The sequence below is a fragment of the Hypomesus transpacificus genome, chromosome 4, assembly GCF_021917145.1.
Source record: "Hypomesus transpacificus isolate Combined female chromosome 4, fHypTra1, whole genome shotgun sequence".
Classification (NCBI taxonomy): domain Eukaryota; kingdom Metazoa; phylum Chordata; class Actinopteri; order Osmeriformes; family Osmeridae; genus Hypomesus; species Hypomesus transpacificus.
In genome coordinates, this window is record NC_061063.1 from 634,135 (window position 1) to 657,322 (window position 23,188).

Here is a 23,188-nt window from a genome sequence, read left to right on the forward strand (position 1 = left end):
CACCCCCAACTGAGGCAGAACAGTAGAATTATTGCAGCGTCTTGATTTGACAAAAATCTTTCATTTTGCACTCACTTTGTAGTTTGGTTAAACTCCTTCAGATGTTCTGGAAAGATCTCAGATTATTGTTTAAGGTCTAACACACACTCAAATCTCTCTTATGGCATAGACCTACACAGCTGGAACAACAATAGTGCCAACAGCTTTGACCAGCTCTAACCACCCATAAGCAGTCATAACTAGACCCTGGCCTGGCACAGAAGGTCAACAAGTAAAAGCGCCCTCCTCAACATAGATTTAATGTAACAGACTGGCTGGCTACAACCCCTTACCCAGCAAACACTCCGGCCTTAGACTAACCCAGAAACACAGCTAAGCTAACCTCAGCACACAGCTAGGCTAGGCTAAGCTAACCCAGCACATACCTATTTAAACAATGCAACAGGTGTATAGTATGTAAACTGACAACCTGTGAAATGATCTTTCTACATATTAATCATACTCTCATTCAGTTAGAAAAATAGAACAGAGATTCTATGTGGGTGGAAAATAAAACCATGTATCCCTGCACAGCTTCAAGTTCTGCCTAAGTGCTGTAGGTATGTGGGAGGGCGGTGTGTGGATGCGCCCCCCCCCCCCACACACACACACACACACCTCACCTCCCTGGCCCTCCTATACCTCCCCCTCTCTCCCTTCTTCTCTCACCTCCTCTCGAAAATCAGGCAATCGGTATGACCAACAGTCATTTCCAACCGTAACGTTCTAATCTTCACTGGCATCCTCATCACCATGAACTCACATTGTGCAGCAACATAAGAGGAGAACATTTTTAAAAGACGACACAAGATAAGAAAGGAGAAGCTTTCAAGTCCACGTCCGGCTTCCTCCATCTCCCCCCTTCGTTTGGTTAGCTATCCTCCTCTCCTCTGCAGCATTGAGATTATTGTTGTAACATCGAGATAAAGTGTCTGCACCAGTAGTAATGCCCTCTCCAAACACCTGGTATACTTTACAATGTCAACCTTACACCCGCCGTGTATGCGTTCCTGTGTGGACTTGACACATATACTATTTGTTTTACAACGTAAACTTTACACATGCACCGTATCGTTTACCGTGTAAACTGTACACATGCCCCATATACTTGTATGACGTAGACTTTACACCAATACTTTTCGCCGGTTCTGTGTTGACATCCTATCTGTACTACACAATAGAGCAAAACCCATCAACTCTGTAGGCTTATAGCGACAGGAGCAATGGACAAGTGTATGTCAGTCCGCAAAGGAACAACCATATATCAATTATACTTTTGGTGATTACAATGTTTCCTTCCCTAAACATTGAAGTCGACATAGAGAAGGCTCTCACTAAATAGTAAACTCAACATCATCATTCAAAAGGAAGAGCTGAATTTGTCAATATTTTGAAATGATTGTAACTTTTTTGAAGTAAAATATTCATCAATTTATATATTTGACTGTGTATTCCATTATCTTGACCCAGGTTTGGAAGTCAGAAAAGTATGCGCAGGTTTGTTTGTGTACATGCGTGCGTGGGTATGTGCGCTTGTGAGAGTTTGTGAGAGTATGCGTGTGTGTGTGTGCACAGGAGTGTGTGAGTGTATGTTGATATAGAAGTGTGTGTGTAGAGTGTTCGCCCCTGAAGTGTCCTGTCCAGGCAAGCGGCCCTCTGGCGCCCCCTGGTGGCCCTGAGAGAGAGACAGCTTTCATCCTGAGACCCAATCTAGCCCAGGTTGAAACTGACCCATGATAAACTCCTAAATTAAAATTGACCCAGGATTAACTCACCTGGGTTAACAAGCAACCCAAGTTTAAAGTGTCCCGGGATGAACTCCTGGGTTAAAACTGACCTAGGATAAACTCACTAAGGTTAACGACTAACCCAGGTTGATAACTGACCCAAGTTGACAAACTGACCTAGATGTACAAACTGACCCTGGGTTATTGAAGATCCAAGGACACACATTTTGCAAACCACATTCGGTTTAAAACATTTTGAAATCCCGGTCCTTTCAAGTCTCTGAGAGAACTATAACTCCCATTATGCATTGTCTTGTGGTAGCTGAAGGTCAGTTATCCCCATTGTTGTGGGAACGTGTCTGCCGTTGCCTTGGTAATCAACAGCAGATCCATCCGGCCTCATTGTCTCGTCCAATCAGAGCGTGGACTCACACTCCAGCCGGCAAGTGGTGGTTTTAGCCACGCCCTTCTTCGTCAGCTTCAGAACGCTCGGCTTCTCCGTCACGTCGTTACCGGAACCCCCGTTGCCAAGGGGCGCGGTCAGGGCCTTTTGCTCCGCCTTGGACGCCTCCCCCTCACCGCCCTGCCCGGGGTAGATGACCAGGAAGCAGGAAGTGAGGAACCCCAGGAAGGAGCCCCCGGAGGCCACCATGGGGATGACGCGCACGCTGCCCACGGCCTCCACCATGGCGCCCAGAGCAGACGCCACCAGGATCTGGGAGATGTACACCTGGCAGGACAGGATGGCACAGTCGATGCCAAAGCCCCTCCGGGAGTTCCCTGGGCTGTGGTGGATGTACTGGGGGAGGAGAGGAGGAGGTTAGTGTGTGTGGAACGTCTCCCTCAGTCTCGTGGTACTGGCCCGGCAAGGCATAGGGGCGGTAGGAGTTGATTTGTGTGCGTGCGTGTGTGTGCTCACCTCCTTGATCTCGTGGTACTGGCCCAGCAGGGCGTAAGGGCAGTAGGAGTTAGACATGGAGATGATGCCCATGCTGCTGATCATCACCATGGCGACGTACACGTTGGGGAACATCGCCATGACGGCGGTTCCTATGGAGAAGCCGAGCGTGCCCAGGATGTAGATGATCTTTATGCTGAGGTCAAAGTTGTCCAGGTACTTCTGGAGCATGGCTGTGGGAAGACAAGGGGAGGTTTCGTTTACAGCACACGCTTTCATCCAAAGTCACATGCAGTTCCCAGTTAGCTAGGTAGCTAGTTAGCTTTAATAATATCTACTGTGTGTGGATGTGTGTGCAGACCGTATCCTTTTTAGAATAACTGCTAGTACATCAATTATTTAACCTGGATGTGTGTGTGTAGATGTGTTTGTAGCTGGGTGTGTGTGAGTGTGTGTTGGTGTACGTGTGTGTGCCAGAGTGTGTACGTGTGTGTGAGTGGGTAGGTGTGTGTCTATAGCTGTGTGTGTGTGTATACCAGAGCAGGCAGCAGCAGTCATAGCGTAGATAACCAGTCCCCAGCACCCCATCTGGACCCCTATGTTGTAGTTCTGCAGATCTGTGGAGTTAGCAGGAGCCTGGGGGGGGGGGGGTGGTGACATGGTTACTATGGTTTAGATTTATGTTTGTAACATAAACCAGGTGCGCGTGTGTACAGAGTTTGTGTGTGCTCAGAGCTTATGTGCGCGTGTGTTCGCAGCGCGTCTACCCTACCGTGGGGTCCCCGTGGTAGATGACCTGCCCCATGAAGTCGGTGTAAAACACCGCCTCGGCGATGACGGCGAACCAGGTGAGCAGGTGGCACACGCACAGCCGCCACAGCTCCGGGGGCATCTTCAGCATGGACATCCACAGCAGCTTCACCGTGGTCTCCACCTCCTCCTCCTCGCTCTCCGTGTCGCCGCTCGACACCGTGTTGCCGCTCGGGTGGCGCGCCCGCTGCTGCTTCCGCCGCTGGCGAGCCGGCACCTCGTACAGGTCGTTCATGCTCCGCGACGACTTGATGAGCAGGGCGGCGTTGGCGCGGCGGTAGCGATAACGGTGAGCGCCCACGCGGCCGTAGTAGGAGAACGTGCACGAGGGCTGGCGGTAGAAGGTGTGGCGGCGGCGCGCCGAGGCGGCGGCGGAGGCGGCGGCGTTGTTGTTGTGGGCGGCGCGTGAGGCCTTGAGGCGCGCACCGGCGGCGGCGGCGTTGCCGTTGGCGACGGTGCGCCCGTGCGGCGCCAGCGTCTCGTTGAGCTGGTTGTTGAGCAGCGTCTCCTCGCCATCGCGCTCCAGCTCCTGCAGGAAGGCCGACAGGCGCGACACCTTTGAGCGCAGGTAGTCCTCACTGCCGGCGCTGCTTCGGCGGCGAGGTGGCGAGCCGTGATAGGACGACAGGCGCTCGGAGAAGATGGACGGCTCGATATGGTGCAGGAACAACTCCTGCTGCTCCAGGGAAGCGTCGGCCATGGCCAGCACGGAGTCGCTCCGGCTACGGACCAGCTCCACGTCCAGGAAGTGCATGGCGAGGTTGCGCTCCGAGCCGCAGTCGTCCTTGTCCACCGTGAAGCGTCCCAGGGGGTCGTAGGGGTCCCCGTCGACACTCTGCCGGGGAGAGGGGCCTGCCAGCAGCCCGTTGGCTTCCGGGGAGGGGTGGGCGGGCTCGGCGGATTCCTCGTCCAATCGGTCGTTCTGGGGGCTGTACTGCTGCTCCTCGATGCTCACCAGGTGCAACGCCACGGAGACGGAGAACAGGATGGCGGCGAAGAAGAAGAGGATTTGTTCCTGGGATTTGAAGGCGGAGCCTAGGAAGGTGTGCGTCCAATCCAGGCCGCCCAGTGCATAACCCACTGCTCCACCCAGACCTGGGGACACACACGTGCACATCCACAGAGTCAGTTTGAACGTTTGTCGCCAAGTGCATAATGGGTTGTAATGGATTCACGATGTCGATGTTGCTGAAGTAAATGCATGTGACTGTGAGTGCGTGTGTTTTTGTTTGAGTGTGTATGAAGGTGTGTGTGTAGGTGTGTGTGTGTATTTGTAGGTGTGTGTAAGTGTGTGTGTGTGTGTACCAGAGGAGAAGGCGTGGATGTTCAGAGCCATGTCCTGTTCCTCTGTGTCAGCCACGTCTAGAAGGTAGGCTCTGATTGGTCCCTCCGTGGCGTCGGCACAGAAGTCCAGCACCACCACGCCCAGAACTGTTAACACGATGCCGATTGGCTGGTTGTTTGGCACGTCTCCAATGGCCAGCCCTGGTGCATTGTGGGAGAGACAGTCCAGGTTACAGCAATGATGTAATTTAGCAGTGAACACACACACGCACACACACTCTCTCAGAGAACAGCAGTACAGATATTGATTGTTGGGAGTCAATAGACCCTGATCAATACCTGATTAGTGACTCACCCTTCTGGGACACATGCAAGCACACAAACAAGAGTACACACACACACGCAACCACTACATGGCCTAGGTCAATGCCTATGTCCCACAATACTTTGCATTGCGAGTAACCTTGGGCATTGTCTGAGCTTTGACTTTCGTTTGAACTGGTTCTACACATACGCATTTTTACCCTGTAGCTGTTTTAGTTAGACCTAAACTAGGCCAGCCAGCTGAGAAACTCTGACACATAAAATCCTTTCCTCTCCCACCCCACTCTACCCTCTCTCTTTCCCTCTCCTTCCCCCTCTCCTTTCCCTCCCCTCTCTCCCTGTCCACCCCACCTCTTTCTCCCCTTCCCAACTGCTCTTTCCCCCACTCTCTCCTTCCCCTCTCCTACGCTCCCCTGTCCTCCCCCTCTTTCTCTCCCCCATCTCCCCCTCTCTCCCTCTCCCCTTCCCTCCCTCCCCTCCCTCCTCTCCTCGTCTCTTTCCTACCCCTCTGCCCACAACACCCCCTCTCCTTCCCCCTCTCCTCCTCTCTCTCTCTCTCTCTCTCTCTCTCTCTCTCTCTCTCTCTGTCTGTCTGTCTGCTCGCTTCTCACCACCAAATACAGGTCATTATTCACCAGTATTTTTCTCATGCAGGAAACAACACATAATAGCCAATCAACAACGGAGGGCACAAAGTGAGAAGCTGACTAAACAGTGGAGTCAGCGGGCATGAACCTGTGTGTGCGCGTGTGTGCACGCGTGTGCGCGCGCGTCGTAAGCCTTTCTTCCTGACAATAGAGACGCCACAGTGCTAGCTCACGTCGGAGACAGGAAGTGGATTGTGATAGGCTGAGAAAGGTGCCACAGCGGGCACAACAGGAAGCTGTTCCCTGTGAACGAACTGCTGGTGCTTTCCCATGTGGTCCCTGGACTGGCAGGGCTCTCACACACACACACACACACACACACACACACACACACACACACACACACACACACACACACACACACACACACACACACACACACACACACACTGGACCAACCTCAGCACACACACTCACCATTCCCAGATATACTACTTTCACATTCACACACAAGTTCATGCCCACTGATACACACACACACAGGCCATGCCCCTTGTCCAGCAGCTGCTTGTTATTGATGACTCCCTCCCTCTCTCTCCCTCTCTCTCACTCTCTCTCTCTCTGTCACTCTCTCTCTTTTTCACTCTTCCCTCACTCTTTCTCCCCCCCTTCCTCCCTCCCGGCATGGTGTGTGTGTGTGTGTGTGTGGGGGGGGGTGTATTGGCCTGAGATCCTGCATCAATGTGATCAAGTAGGTTTTCTAACGTCCAGGGTGGTGTAACTGCTGGGTACCCTGTGGCTGCCTGCACCTGTGTCTCGTTAAGTGTCTGCGTCAGGTTTTCAGTTTGCTTGTGTGCTAGAGTTAGGGTTAGGGTTTCAAGTGATTTCAAGCGATTTCAAATGTGATGGTTTTACTGCCTTTTCTTTCAGTTTTATAGCAGGCAAGGCAAGCCATGCCTGCCTGATCAAGACTATCTGGCGAAGCAGAGATTCTTGTGCCTAGCTAAAGTGTCAGGTCTTCTTTGGTACTTCTACAGGAATAGATTGCTGACAGTTGATTTGTGACCTAATTGTCTACATTGTTGTATTTCTGTTTCCTGACAGAAAACTGTGTTGGAAACAATCATTAGGGATTCCTAAACCCCAGATTAGCCATCTGCATTCTCGCCCTACAGGTCAAGCCAGTCACACACAACCACACACACACACTCACTATTACAGACATACACGCACTAACACCAATCAGAGACCACCCGGAGACAACCGTCTACCAATCGCAAAGCCCTAATATTCATACTAGCCTATCAGAGGTCACTGGTGCTCGGACACACCAATCAAAGACCAGTCCAGAGGATGCAGAGCTCGTTTTCTGGGGAAATACTGACCAATGAGAGAGCCGTTGAGGAAGAGGGCGACGCCCAGCAGCACACCCACGCAGAGCGCCAGGATGAAGGGCCGTCTCCGCCCCCAGCGTAACGTGCAGCGGTCGCTGGCCGAGCCAATCAGAGGCGTGAAAATCAGACCCAGGATGGGGCTCAGGAACCAGGTCAGGCTGTAGTACTGCTCTGGAAGACCTGCACACACACACACACGTACAGAGAGACACATCAATCAGAGAAGGCTGATACTGTAAACATATAGCTCTGGGCCGGCAGGTTTGACTAACATAACAAAGAGTTCTTAACATGTGTCTGTTTGTATGTGTGTGTACGTGTGGTTAGATGTGTCTGTGTGTGTGGTTATGTGTTTGTTTGGTGGTGGTGGTGTGTGTATGGTCATGTGTGTGGTTCTGTGTGTGTGGGGTCCATGTGACATGGCCCAGTGGTAGACAGTGTAATCTAATCCCAGACCAGCTCAGAGCAGATTGGGACACAGTCCAGAGTTACTGGACACACTGTTCAGGAAACCTCCTCACCTAAACGACTTCCCTCTGCCTCCTTTACCCTCCCTCCCTCTCTCCCTCTCTCCCTCTCCCCTTCTCTCTCCATCCCTCTCTTCTCTCTCAATCTGGCACCCCCTCTCTCTCAGTCAGGCCAGACCCAAGTCCACTAGTGCTACAACAACTCTCATTGTTCAGGAACATAGAGAGAGTTACTGCAACAGTCACTACAAAGTGTGTGTGCCTGTGTGTGTGTGTGTGTGTGTGTGTGTGTGTGTGTATGAAACCAGGATCAGAGAAGTTGAGGTAAAATGGGGATAAGAATAAGCTCAAGCTTTCATCCCTCAAACACACACAAACACAAAACAATTCCATCATACACACACTCAGGCAAACAATGTTTCCTAACACTCGGTGCTCAATCACATCCTCAGCAGCCAAAACAGCCCTGACCTGCATTCTAAAACCACAACCACTACACACACACGCACACATACACACATATTGTACAATCGGGTAAGAACATCATGATAAGATTGATTGTTTGTGTGTACATGTGATGCATCTCGTGTGGGTGTGTGTGCATGTGTGTGTGTGTGTGTGTGTGTGTGCGTGTGTGTGTGTGTGTGTGCGTGTGTGTGTGTGCAAAGCCACGTTTCCACTGCTGGAACCAGAGTCTAAATTGAGTTCTGGGAACCAAAAAGCAGGAACCATTAAGTTTGCTAGGGGGGTGGTACTTTCCAAAATACAGGAAAGTTGGGCCTTGCAGCACTGATTATTTCTGATTGGTCGAGTCCCTGCAGCAACAGACAAATAGTTTTCAATTAATATGTCAACAAAGTGCGTCCCGTATAACTTTTCACCTGTATCCTATCTCTGGCTAGTTCCTTTGGTGGAAACGCCGCAGACAGTGGTCTGAAGCAACCTTCTGGCTCCTTGAAAAAGACTTGCAGTGGCAACAAAGCTCATGTGTGTGTGCGTGTCGTGGGTGAGTGTGTGTCGGGGGTGAGTGTGTGTGTGTCGGGGGTGAGTGTGTGTGAAAAAGACATGACAAGGCTCAGGGTCATACGTTTTCATACAGACCTGTACAGGTCACGGTGACACACACACACTCTCTCACACACACACACACCTGAGTAAATCTTTAAGCTCCACCGTTGACAAACAAGGATTACCCTCCCTAAACAGCATCCCTGTTGGCACCAGGGTCGGCATGTGAAGGTTGAAACGACACTGTGATCACGTCACGGTAGTTCACCAGCAGTGACCCGACCCTCTGTTCTACACTCAACTCCTTCTCAACATGATGACCACCAACCCTGTAGACGTAAGTTCACTTGGAGGCTCTACCTTAATGCATCCAGTTAGCCGAAGCTGGGCCCATGAGCTTTCAAAAGTATGCAAAGGCTCGTGGGTAATCAGTCGATCTGTCAGATCCTTCAGATCTTGATCCTAGTTTTTGGGCCTGGGAGGTGACTGGGTCCGTCTGATAATGCACATGGTGACTTGTGAAAGACTTGATTTATTTACTAATTTGACCTATTTGGCGTTAGTCTGTTCTGTCACAGCCGAGAACATGTGTGACATCGTGGCAGGGGCACTGTCACTCCATCTCTCTCCTCACTATCTCTTACTCTTTCTCTCTCCCTCTCTATCTCTCCATCTGTCTCACGCTAACTTTCCATCCGTCTATCCTTCTCCATCCCCCGCATCTCTCCCTTCTCCATGTGAGATTCAGGTCACAGTCTGGTCAGCATCGTGACCTGAGGTCTTGGGAATCCAGCTGCCACCAAGCTTCCAACAACGACACAACTTCCTGTCTCCTACTACAACTTCCTGTCTCCTACTACAACTTCCTGTCTCCTATCACAGTCACATGACCTGCCCCAGGGTATGTTATCACTCACCTACAAACACACACACAGACACACACACACACAGAGAAGGAAAACACAAACAAATAGCTGAATGTGAATGTGTTTGTGAGGAGGTAAACAAGCCAACAGGAAGTGAGGTTCTGGTACAGGAAGTCAGGTTCTGGTAAAGACTGTTCTGGTCCGTTCCCAGCGGGTTCCTGAGAGGGAACAATACTGAGAGCTGTTCTACCAGGAAGCTACAACAGACTAGCTCTCTGTGATACACACATACACACACACCAGACTTCTCTCTCTCTCACACTCACACACATACATATCCAGACCCATACACACACATACAATACTCATCTACATGCATTCACACATTTCACACTCTCACACATACATACATACATACACACACTCACATACACACATCCCTCCTCTTCCCTCCATCCCTCATTCTCCCTCCATCTATCCTTCCCTCTGCCATTCTCCCATCTCTCTCTCTCCCTCCCCCCCTCTCTTTTTCCCTTCCACCCTTCCTCCATCCCTCCTTCCCCCCTCCCTGGTGGAGGCCCTCCACATGACTACAGGAAAATCTGCCAAGACAGGGTGTGAAAGGTGAGAGTGTCACACAGGGGAGGCCTGCGGTGAGCTGTAGTAGCCCCTCTCTTCCTTCCCTCCCTCCCTCCCTCCCAGAGAGAGAGAGAGAGAGAGAGAGAGAGAGAGGAGAGAGAGAGAGAGAGAGAGAGAGAGAGAGAGAGAGAGAGAGAGAGAGAGAGAGAGAGAGACAGAGAGAGAGAGAGAGAGAGAGAGAGAGAGAGAGAGAGAGAGAACTAAAAGATAAAGAAAGAGCGGGACAGAAGAGAGGGGGGGGGGAGAGGGAGGGAGGGAGGGAGGGAGGGAGGGTGAAGAGAATGTGTACGGGAAGGTGACCGGATGAAATAGGGTGATGGATGTGTCGTACAGGAGAGTGAAAGGAAGGGGTCAGAATGAATCACAGCCTTTCCAGCAGTAAAAGGTTACACACACACTCACACACTCACACACACACACAGTTGCATAAATGCAAGGTGGGCAAAGAAGGTCATTTGTAAAGTGTCTAATTGGATTAAAATCGAGAAAATGGAAAGAAAGAGAGAGAGGGGGCGTTAGAGGAATGGAGAGAGAGAGGTAGAGAGAGAGAGGTAGAGAAAGAGAGAGAGAGAGAGGGAGGAAGGGAGACTGAGTGTAAGAGGTGGTCTCTGATTGGTTCCCAGTGTTAGGGGAGATTTTTTTATGCGGCAACCAGCTGGCTTTACATCCAACCCCTGCAGGACACTATTAGAACTGCATGAATGCCAAACACACATACACGTACACACACACACGCACATACACACACACGTACACCACTCCCATACATATGAATGCACACACACACTTTCTCCAACCTCTACCTTGTAGTTCCCTCCACTCTCTCCTCCTTCTCCTCTCTTCATCGCTCTTCCTCTCCTCATTCGCTCGTCCCTTCCTCTCCTCTCATCCGTCCCTATCCCAGAACTACATTAGCTAGCTGGTGACTACTGCAGTGTTACGCAACACTGCCGACGAGCACATGTGGAAGTGTAGGAGAGTGTGTGTGTAGGTGTGTAGGTGTGTATGTGTGCATTTGTAGGTGGGCGTGTGTGACTATGTGTGTGTTTGCGTGTGTTTTGTGTGTGCACGCGTGAATGTGCATGCATGTCTATATGTGTGTGTACATGCGCGTGCATGTGTGTAAATATTGATGTGTGTGTGTGTGTGTCCACCATCTGCTCTGTGGTTTCTCTCGGAGACACACTGCTGTGAGTGACAGCGGCAGGCCAGGCTTCCAGGAGTGACTGACCTATCAGCGTTCCTCCTGCAGGACCACTTCCTGTCCCGTGGGAGGGAGCTTCCTGTCAGCAGGCAGATCGATGACGGTCCTGTGTGACCTGTTTACCCTCATAGACTCACTAATAGCTGGCCAGGGGGTATGTATGTGTGTTTGTGCGTTATTGTTTGTCTGTGAGTGTGTGTGTGTGTCTTCTATAGCAGTATAGATTTGACTTCTGTTTGGTGTGCTGCAGCACGCTTTGCTCCAAAGCCATATGGAAAAGCTGACCTCTAGGAATGACGTAACCATGGAGATGACACCAGATGTCCCTTGTGACAGACAGATAGACTGATGGACAGACAGGGAGGCAGATAGACAACTGTACAGATATGATGTAAAAAAAAACACTGATATTGGTCTATGTAATAGAATTACATTATGATTCATAAATAGCCTTCACACACACACACACACACACACACATACTAACATTGTTGGAACCTGTCCATGTTTACTCTAAACCACACCCTGATCTCATGATCAGCCGTGTGTGTGTTGATGTCATCCCCCAAACATCCTCCCAGATTAACAGAGCTATGTGCCGACTCATTCATTCTCCTGTGGCATTCCTGCCATACCTGCACTTTTTTAACACACACACACGCACACACAAACACATTTTGTGCTATTGTTCCATTCCTAGCATCTCCTTGTCATGACCTCATCATGTTGCAGAAACACACAAGTCTATACAGCTGTGTGTGTGTGTGTGTGTGTGACGTATTTTGCACACAGTGCAATGTGTACTTGGCAGGTTACAGGAGTGTGGTACAGGGTGTTCCATTGTTGTTGAGTGATGTGTGTGTGCGTGTGTGTGTGTGTGTGTGTGTGTGGGGGGTGGTTTCATGTGGGTGTGTGTGTGTGTGTGTGTATGAAACATGATGACGTTGATGAATAAATAACCATGATCCTGCTGCAGCTATTACGCAATCGTTGAACTACAAATAGACACCCACACAGACACACACACACACACAGACACAGACAATCATCACAAGAAATTCCTGCTGACTTTCCAAACACCATACTGTGAAACCTGGAGGGAAGGAGAGGAGAGGAGAAGAGAGATGAGAGGAGAGATGAGATGAGAGGGAGGAGAGAGACCTCATCCAGATTAGCAATGGTAACCTTGACCACTGGTTTACGTAATCAAAGGGATTAGCACTCTGGGATTACTGCATCACTTCCTGAGACTCACTGATGCACTCCAGAGGTGAGGGTGAGTGTGTCAGACACCAAGACAACCAGCCAGCCAGTCATCCAGCCAGTCAATCACCCAGCCAGCTACCTAGCCCGGTCATCCAGATAGAGACCAAGGCTGAAATAAAACGCTGGGAGCTATTTGTCCCCTGAGAGTCAAAACCCATCTGCTCTCAACACCGCAACACAAGTAAACAATATCACAGGTGTATACAAAAGTATTTCTGTCAAACTGTGTTGCATACAACACTGATGATCAGTACCCATAACTTCTCTGAGCAGAAGGAAAGAGAAAGGGGAGAGAGAGTGAGAAAGAGAGAGAGAGAGGGATAACAGGGAGAGGGAGAGAGATGATCCTAGATTTGTAAACAAGGTTATAGCTGAGTCAAAGTTGTCTTTCTCTCCCACCCTTGCTCCCTCTCTCCCCTCCTCTCTCTCTTCCCTCTCCTCCACCCGCACTCCCTCCTCTCCACCCCTCCTCTCTCCTTTCTGCATTCTCCTCTATCAACTGGTTGTGCAGGCCTGACAGTACCAAATATGTGTGGGTATGTATGTGTGTGATTTGATTTTGATTTGATTTATTCACAATACCACTTCAAATATTACAATAATAATACAGTTGGGGTACAAGACCAATTGGGTAGAGTGAAAGTGTCCGCCAAAGAAGCTAGGAAAGCTTATAGGAGGGGGCCGATGATTCATGTAAGGGTAGTGGTACAGACTATAGGATACACAATACCACAGATGACGCACAGTGTGCATGTCAGGGTGTGTGGAGGGGTAGGACCCAAACGCAGGAGGGTTGCGAGGCATGGCGTGAACAGAGGATTTATTGTGAAAAAAAGGAAAACAGCTAGGGTACTCACACGGACAGGTCGTCGCAATGACAAGTCAAAGACTGGACACAAAACAGAAACCCAAATACACAGAACCAAACGACACACAGGTGGACACAGTGACGCTAACGAGAACGAGACACAGGTGAAGACAATGACACTAACGAGAACGAAACACAGGTGAAGACAATGACACTAACGAGAACGAGACACAGGTGAAGACAATGACACTAACGAGAACGAGACACAGGTGAAGACAATGACATTAACGAGAACGAGACACAGGTGAAGACAATGACACTAACGAGAACGAGACACAGGTGAAGACAATCACATTAACGAGAACGAGACACAGGTGAAGACAATCACATTAACGAGAACGAGACACAGGTGAAGACAATGACACTAACGAGAACGAGACACAGGTGAGGACAATGACACTAACGAGAATGAGACACAGGTGAAGACCATGACAGGGAAACACTAGGACAGGGCAAAACCAACAACGACAGGGGGGCACGGCTGTGGCCGTGACAGTGCATGTGTGTGCGTGTGCGTCTCACCTATTTGCAGCAGGACAGGTGTCACCAAGGCGGTCTCCATGGCGTAGCAGAACTCTCTCCCGAACATCACGGCTCCGTGCATGACCCACTGTCTGAGAGGGATGCGGTCTATGGAGCCCTCGCTCACGCACTCCTCCGTGGTCTCTCCCGCCTCCCCCCTGCCTCCCCCCTTCCCCCCCGCCGGGCCGTGCCCTCCCCCCAGCCCCCGCGGCACCACCATGCTCTCAGTCTCTGTGTTCTGGGGCGCCATAGCGGCCGGCATGCACCCGTGTGGGACAACACGCCAATGACACGCCAATGGCACGCGTCTCCTCCCAGCTGGTTCCCGCGGCGACGAGGAAGGTCACCAGGTCACCAGGTAGCAAAAAATAAATATCAAATATCAAATATGGACCTGTGTTGCTGTCGACACGGCGATCCGAGCCTTCTGGATTCTTCCGGAAACAAAGACGGCCTCTCAGAGGCTACGGGTACATTCCAGGTGCGTGTGGGAGTGTGAGAAAGAGTGTGTGTGTGTGGGAGTGATGTGAGTGTGTGTGTGGGAGTGATGAGAGTGTGTGAAAAGAGTCGGTGTGTGTGGGAGTGTGTTGTGTGTCTCCACCCAACAGGGGCAGGTTGATTTGGTACAACACAGGTGTGTGCGTGTGTTGTCATGTGATTTACAGTCTAGATGAGGTAAAAATCCATATTAATGGCCATTCAGTCAGCCACAGTTTCATGTTGGGGGAGGGCAGAGGGGAGGTTAGGGGGGAGGGCAGGGGGGAGGGCAGGAGGCGGAGGGGAGGGGGGACACGGGCCACGCAGGAAGGAGCTCCTCGGAGAATCCCCATTGATTGGCTGATCAGTCTGAACACGTCACCCATTGGTCAGGGCAGAAGAGATGGAGCGACGTCATTGGTCAGAGCAGAAGAGACGGAACAACGCCATTGGTCAGCACAGGAAAGACGGGGCGATGCCATTGGTAGAACATAGGGGAAACAAAAAGACAGATTGTTAGCAACCTCCGGTACACACACACTCCTACACACAAACCCTCCTACACACAAACCACACACATACACACACAGCTCCAGTTCTCTGTTCCATCCTGATCCTGAACATGAACGTACTTTTTAGAAGCTTCCTTGCAAGCTGGCTGGCTTTCATGATCTTAAAAAAATGTGTGTGTGTGTGTGTGTGTGTGTGAGTTTGAATGCATGTGTGTGTGTGTGTGTGTGTGTGTGTGAGTGTGAATGTGTGTGTGTGTGTGTCTGTGTTTATTTGTTTAGTCTGGTTCACAGAGATATTACAACCCACAAGTTCACATACCAAACCCCAGTTTAGAACCCCCATCAACCTGACACACACTAAGATCCAACAAGTGAGCACACACACACACACACACACACACACACACACACACTTACACACACCTACACAACTCCACCTTCACACACAGACACACCTCCACATACACACACACTTCCAGCTACACACAAACACACTCACATTTACACTCACACACAGAAGGACAGTTCCTTCCTAACCACAATATAACCTATTTACAGCACACAGAGGAGGAGGAGAGAGAGAGGAGAGCCGCTACAGTTATCTCCAGAATGAAGCGAGGACGGAGGAGGAAGGGAAGGAAGGGGAGTAGGAAGGAGGGAAGAGGAAGGAGGAAGGAAAGGGAGTAGGAAGGGAGGATGGAGGATGGAGTAGGAGAAGAGGGAGGATAAGGGAAGGCAGAAAGGGTGAGGAGAAGACAGATGCCTTAAAGTTCAAGGTTAGAAACAAATTAAGACGTGTTGGTCCTCTGAATGTATTTGTAGCCCTTGTAATACAAACACACACAGTGCGCACACACACATACACACACAAATGATGCATGTTAACGCTATTCAGCGGTCAGTGGAAACAGCCTAAACTAGAACCAAACCTGATATTGCAGAATGAGGCCACATAAACTCCTGTGTTCAAGAACAGACAAGCAGACAGGCAGACAGGCAGACAGGCAGGCAGGCAGGCAGGCAGGCAGGCAGGCCCCGGTCACACAGAGTTCATCTGACTGTAACAGTGCATTATTTAAGCAGATGCTCTTACACAAAAATAACATACATGGGGAATTTGTACCTGCAACCTCTTGATCTGCAATCAAATGCTCTACCACTGAGCTACACCCATCCCTCATAGTATCTTCTAGTATCTGTATGTGGCAGGTCTATACTGCACCAGTCTATCCGGTAGGATTATGAAGGTAAATATTAGGGGTGGGGGAAAAAGTCGATTCACATTCGAATCGCGATTCAGTCTTCTAGCGATTCACATCGATTCAGAACTTTCAAAAATCGTTTTTTGTTTTATCTTGTAGAAATCGTGAATCGATTTTGAATCAATTCGTGACCCCAAGAATCGAATTGAATAGTGAGGTACCAAAAGATTCCCACCCCTAGTAAATGTGTAGCAAAATGCAAGATGTTGAAGACTTGATGTGGGAAAACACTAAAAAGCGTTAATTGAAATTCTCACACAGGAAGCATGTGTGCATTTGTGCGTGAATGTGAGTGTATGTGTGTGACTCTGTGCGTGTGTGAGTGTATACGTGTGAGAGTGTGTGTGTATGTGAGTGTGTGTGCGTGCGTGCTGACCCATATAGAGTAGATATGGATTACATGGCAGGGGGGCTTCGGGACGACAGAGCTAACTTTGGACTGGGCTGGGGGAGGGAGGGCAGGAGGCAGTGTGGTGGTACCAGGTTACAGTCGTTGTTATTATATCGCAACCACATTTCTGGGTACATTGTGAGGTGTGCTTGCTTGATGTGTACTGAGATCAGCTGCCAAACCGAGGTCGACACTGCTGATGTGGCTGCTGTAGCTCGCAACACTCCTACAACTGGAACGCACACAGCTAGCTAACGTGGCTACATCTCGCAGCTCCGGAACCCGCTCTCTACAGACTCCAGACGGCGGGTGGGGCCTCCTAACGTCAAAGACGTTGCCCATTTAGTCCGAGGTCCACGGCGACACCACTGCTGTGTCCAGTCTGGCTGTGGAGGCGCTTGGTGACACACAGCAGGGAGACGTTAAAGAACACCGGTGCTAACACACACCCCTGCCTCACCCCAGTGCGTACAAGGAAGGACTCCACGATTCGTGTCCGCCTGTGGCCAACCGAGCAGTCAGCCCATCGTGGAACTGGCGGAGGACGTTAACGAATCGGAACAGCCAAAGCCAAGGAACACATCCAATAGAGTGCTTTGCACAGCGTCAAACGCACCGGAGAGGTCGACTAAGACCATTACCAGGAGATGTTGCTCTTGGCACTTTGGCGGAAGTTGCCGGGTTGTGAAGATCATCCATCATGCTCCTGTTCTTCTTAAATCCACACTGCAATTCAGGCAGCACTAAACCAGTGATGTTGCTCACTAGCCTCTGAAGGACGACCACAGCCGGACCCTGAACAGCAACAGAGAGAAGTGATATGCCCCTACTATTACCACAGGTGGCTTTGCCACCCTTGTTCTTAGAATTGACAACGATGTCTGTATCTCTTTCGGGGCTGTGGGATGTTGTCATTGGTCCAGACCTTGGTGGCTGGTAGAGTGATATTGGTGGAATTATGCATGCTGAGCAGATGTCATTCTAGACAATTCTGTGGTTCAAATTTTGCGGCCAGAGTTTGGGGAAGGCCCTTTCCTGTTTCAGCTTGATAACGCTCCCAAGGCACAAAGTAAAGTACATACAAAAAAGAAAAACGATTTGACTGGCCTTCACAGCTCCCTGAACTAGTTTGAACACCATCAAACACATTCGGGATCAATTCTACCAGGACTAATCAGCCAACATCATTGCCCAACCTCCCTAATGCTCTTGTGGCTGAATGGAAGCAAATCTCACATCAATGTTTTAATGTCTATTCGAAATGGAATAGAAAGCCTTTATTGTTGGGAAGCCTTTTAAGAACAGTGACTGCGGTTATAAAAACAAAGTAGGAACCAACTCTTATTTGAATGCCCATCATTTTGGAAGGAGAGGTTCAACAAGCTGGTGTCTGTGCACTGAGCTGTGCCTTTATCCTATTGGCCATATCGTGGTAGTAGTATCGTTCCAAAAGTTTGGGAAAATGTGTCCAAACTTTTGACCAGTACTGTACGTGTGTGGGTGAGTGATTGTGTGCTTGTGTGTGTGTGTTTTAGTGTGTGACCTGTTCCTTGTTGCTGTGGCGAGGTGACAGCCAGCTTACAGGACTATTATGGGCTATCATCCCTGGTCTTATATTTAGCACATGTTTGGTTGTCCTAATTCCATGATGTTAGCTTCTCTAGTCAGGACATCTAAACTGTCAACACTGCACTTCTGACACACACACACAAACAATATACATACACCGATGAACACACAAATACACAAACATACATGGGCACACACACATGCAAATATACACACACAGGCATGCATATATTCACATGAAAGCACAAACACACAGAATTCATGGTTTAACTGTCTCTTAAAACATCCTAGCTAAGTAACCTAAGGTGACCTTTTGCATGTTGAGGGAGAGGGGGCAGGAGGGGGGACAGGAGGGGGGGCAGGAGGGGGGGCAGGAGGGGGGGCAGGATGAAGGGGACTGCCATGGCCCAGTGCTTGTGGGAGGGGTCAAGTTACAAATGTATGGGGGGGGGGGGTACCTGAAGTTCCGTAAATAACAGACATCCTTCACAAAAGAGAGAAACAGGGAGAGAGTGATAGAGAGAGGGAGAGAGAGACAGGGAGAGAGAGATAGAAAGAAAGAGAGAACGCTAGGAAGAGAGAGTGAGAGAGACTGCAGGGACTGTAAAATGAAACTGCACATATGAATTCAATTCAAATCATGTCAGCAGGTGAGCTGGAGAGATTGTTGCTTCTACACACAGGATCTATATGATGGTTCTGTGGAGTGTAACCATACATGACCATGTGTAACCATAAATCACCATTTATAAAATTGGTAGCTCAAAACAAGCAATCTGGATCATATGGTGGCAGACTATCTTTATACTATTCAGTATCACTCCATATCTGTTAGCCTAACAAACTACGATAGTTAGCTAGCTAACAAAATGCCAAATCATGAAATCAGTATAACGCTAGCCTGTGATTAAAAAAAACAATATACTTGTTGCTAGTGTGTATGTGCAGCCAACCAGGAGGGCCTAGTTGATTAGTAACATTATTATTTATGAATACAAATGATTTAAACTGTGTGTATTCATTTAATATAGACTTACTTGGTAACTGTTTTATACAGGGCCTATCGTGAGCTACTGAGCTGTGTTTAACCACATACAACCTTATATAACCATAACCTTGACTTCAATTCAGGATGAATACATGCACAAACATGACGTGCCTGACTATGCCCCGCCACTGTTCTGTTTTGCAATGCAAACCTGTAGCCTCTGCACTAACTAGGAAACACAACAATACAGACAGCAATGCACAAACACACACACACGCACACACACACACGCATGCACGCACACACACAGCTCAATAGTAGAGCATGGGGATGGGTATAGCTCAGAGTTCTTTTTTTTTACCGCATACCAAGAGGTTCCAGGTTCAAATCCCCATCTGTGGGTTACTTTGGTCGAATGTGTGTGCTATTTATTCGATTTTTTTTTACCAATACTAAACCAGAATAACATGCAGGGGAGGAGCGAAATGTCTGTTCATGTGTCATGTGCTGAGCAAAGCATAGCTGCAGTCATGTCATGTCAAATCAACACAATATCACAACGCTGTACAACACCCCATGATACCACAACACTGCACCACACCTGACACCAGCACAAAACAGACACCAGCACAACACAGCAGCCCATAATGCCTCCCAGACAGTTGCTAGGCAGTGGTATTGTCTGCTGACCTCCCCTGCAGGAGCCTGGTCAGGTTCTCTGAGCTCTTCAACAGCACTGTCACCTGACACCCCCCCCCCCCCCCACACACACACACACTTATACACACTACACATACACACATACACACCACACAAACAGACTGACACACAGACACGTGCACACACATGCCACACACACATGCCGCACCCACACGCTCACACACATTCACACATTCACACATTTATACAACTACACGCACACACTCACACAGGGTCACACACACACAGACCTATCTGTGTGTGTTTATCCTATCTAGACCTATGTGTGTGTAGATGTATCTGTGTGTGTGTGTGTGTGTGTGTGTGTGTGTGTGTGTGTGTGTGTGTGTGTGTGTGTGTGTGTGTGTGTGTGTGCGCGTGTTGTCCTCAGAAGAGTTTTCTTGGTGAGAAGAAGCTGAGATAAGGACTTCTATTGACTAAAGTTGCTGAGGATACAAATAGACTTGGGGAGGCAAACCCACACATTTCTGTACACACACACCTACACACAGACACAGTGAGCATGTGAGAACTAGTTGTCCATGGCCTGTACTAAGAAAGAACAACCTGTCTCCAGGATACAGGTTCCCCTCAGGTCAAAGGGTTATATGTAGTGTGTGTGTGTGTGTGTGTGTGTGTCCAGCTGAACCCTTGTAAGGCTTGATTCCAGTCTGGTCATCTGGGCGCAGCCAGACAGAACACTGTAAACATGAGTATGTTTGTGTGTGTGTGGGTGTGAGTGAGTGTGTGTATGTGTGTAAGTGTGTGTGTGTGTGTACGTGTGTGTGTGGGTGTGTGTACGTGTGTAAGTGTATGTATGTGTGTGTGGGTGTATGTGTGTGTGTGTAAGTGTGTGTGTAAGTGTATTAAGTGTATGTAAGCGTGTGCGTGTGTGTGTTTGTATGCTGACTCAGCTGCAGAATGATCTCTGCATCAATAGTCCTGATGGGAAGTTGCTGGTTTCACTTCAGCAGAGATCCAGACCACAACCTCTCCACCACCACCTAGTCAGCAGGGGCTTGCGTGTGTGTGTGTGTGTGTGTGTGTCTGTGTCAGGTTGGGTTTGTCTGTGTGAATTTGTGTGCGTTTGTCTAGGAGTATGTGTGGGCGTGTACTATGTCTGTGTTTGTGTGTAGGTGTGTGTAGATGTGTGTGTGTAGGTATATGAGGGTGTAGGTTTGTGTGGGTGTCTGTGTACAATTACCAAAAGGCCTTGAAAGCTTCATAAATGTCCTGAGACTCTGTTTGACAGCCGTTGTCGTGACAACACTGAACTCGTATTCCCGCGGAAACACTGCAGCTGTCTAGCAGGCACCTGAGAAGGACAGACAAACAGAGCCGAGGTCAACACACACACTTATACACACACACTTATACACACACGTACACGCACACAAAAACATATATTCACACACAAACATACATACGCATAAAAACACACATATATAGCCTTCATACACATACACGCACCCTTACACACACCTACATAACAACAAACACACACACACTGAAGCCTGTGTGGCATGGTACTGTGTAGTACTACCTCCAGTGATGTAAAACTGTATTTTAGATTTATTGATGTACCACACAATTCAAGACTAGTGATGTACCACAGAGTTCTAGAATTCTGTGGTGTACAACAGGGTTTTAGACTTTTAGATCTTGTCCGGTACACCGTGAAAACAGGGAGCAGGGCGAAAATACCGGCACGGCGCCAGAGCGGCAGCTACGCGTTCTAACACACTGGTCTGCTAGCCTGTCAGTCACGGGGCACTGCCTAAAATACGGCTTACATAAAGAACCAGGGCAGCGAAATTAATGGACAAATACGAATTATTGTGCCCCGGAACTCTGTCCTGTAGGACCAGCTCCTGTCAAGTGGGCCGATTCACGGGGCCGAACGACGCATTAAGAACATATAACATTTCTGACAGTTTTTATTTCGGTGGATGAGCCGCCTAAATACGTAAAAGGTTTAGATAAATTGTTGGATATAATTGATTAGGCCTATATGTTTCACTGGAATAGGATGTTAAACTCGCTGTTTAAGTTCGAGTATACTCGGTCTGTCTCACTGGCACTGCCCATTCTACCGGGAATTTGGGTGGAAAATAACCAACAACACGGCTTAGCATTTTCTATGAATAGCTATCAGGATTATTGAATATATGAATTCAAAGGGGTTCCGCTCAGACCAATGCACGAGCCAGTCGGTAATTCGTCTAATTATGCAACCTGCCCTTTTGGCTGGAACATCAGTGCGAGCGTCAGCGACATTCACAGGCAAAAAACGGCTCGTGGACCACTGGAGCGCAGAGCTGAAATAGATACGCTAGAAAGGGCCGGTGACATACCGACTGAGAAATACAGTCTTTCTAGGATACAATCATTGTACGATCGCGGAGATGAGCGGCACCGCTGAATGTATCTTTAACCATAGTTCTTTCTCATCAAAATAGCACCAAGTCAGTGGAACAGCACAGATGCAATCCTACAAAAATCCCACTATTATTTTAAAAATAAAAATAAATAAATAATAGGTATACTCGATGCTTGGTAATGACACATTCCTTTTTAAAACTTTAACCAGCTGATGAAGTATGAGAAAAACCTGGAAACACTGAATAAACCTAAGTCGACTCTACTGATGTCATTTAGAATGAATGACTAGGGTACTTTTAAGTTTTACATTTCCGATAAAGCTTGGTACTATGTTGTTGTTTTTCTACCCAAACAGTGAAACCCCTTCACGTCAGACTCAACAAGCACCTGTGAGAACTTTGCCAACAGAACATTTGTTGCTTTTTTTAACACATTCCTTTACTCCGATAAACAGCGTTTTTCCCTCTGAAACTTGACGTGCAAGAAAACCTGTCTCACTGGTGCTGTGCACCACAGCCGTGTACAGAACACTGGTGACAGACACTACGGTGTTGTTGACCATCTCGCTTGTCTCACAAACGCGAGAGTCAAGCAAGAGGAAAATACATACGCCTTCGTAACGGAATGCTTCCCTACGCATTACTCATGAATCTTTATACTGAGCGCAGTATCGAGGGGAGACATTCAATAATAGCCGCATCACCATTAGTAGAGCCGCAGAGGCAGAGCGTTCAGATCTGAGATGCGCCGTTTCTCCACAGACGCCGAAAAAAAAAAAAAAATACGGTGGAAAGATAGTGTAACTGTAATTACAATGACATCGTTTAAAACATGCACCTTACTTACCCATCTGCTGTTGCCTCTACGAAGGAAGACAACCATTTGTAGGGGATTGTTATTATTGCAATATCTATTTACCGCCCCCTCGCTCAGTACCGAGCTCGATATTTTTTGTTTTGGTGCATAGACTGGTTCCACCGGGACCTCTTGCAGAACGGCCAGTGC

General features: G+C 48.9%; 1 protein-coding gene across 1 annotated transcript; it reads right to left on the reverse strand.

Annotated features, from left to right (window-relative positions):
- On the reverse strand, positions 1-23,188 carry LOC124467286 (solute carrier family 45 member 4). The gene is made up of 9 exons (XM_047019520.1): positions 23,030-23,188; positions 21,006-21,116; positions 13,904-14,749; positions 7,055-7,243; positions 4,780-4,959; positions 3,437-4,569; positions 3,201-3,300; positions 2,686-2,897; positions 1-2,565 (listed from the first exon to the last, which is right to left on the reverse strand). The coding sequence occupies exons 3-9, from the start codon at positions 14,163-14,165 to the stop codon at positions 2,182-2,184; spliced, it is 2,460 nt and encodes an 819-aa protein (XP_046875476.1). The 5' UTR covers positions 14,166-14,749; positions 21,006-21,116; positions 23,030-23,188; the 3' UTR covers positions 1-2,181.

Coding starts and splice junctions, on each gene's coding strand:
- LOC124467286 (XM_047019520.1), bottom strand. CDS start 14,165: ATGCCGGCCGCTATGGCGCCCCAGAACACAGAGACTGAGAGCATGGTG. Junction 4,570..4,779: donor CATCCACGCCTTCTCCTCTG/GTACACACACAC, acceptor GTGTGTCCCCAG/GTCTGGGTGGAGCAGTGGGT. Junction 2,566..2,685: donor AGTACCACGAGATCAAGGAG/GTGAGCACACAC, acceptor CTCCTCCCCCAG/TACATCCACCACAGCCCAGG.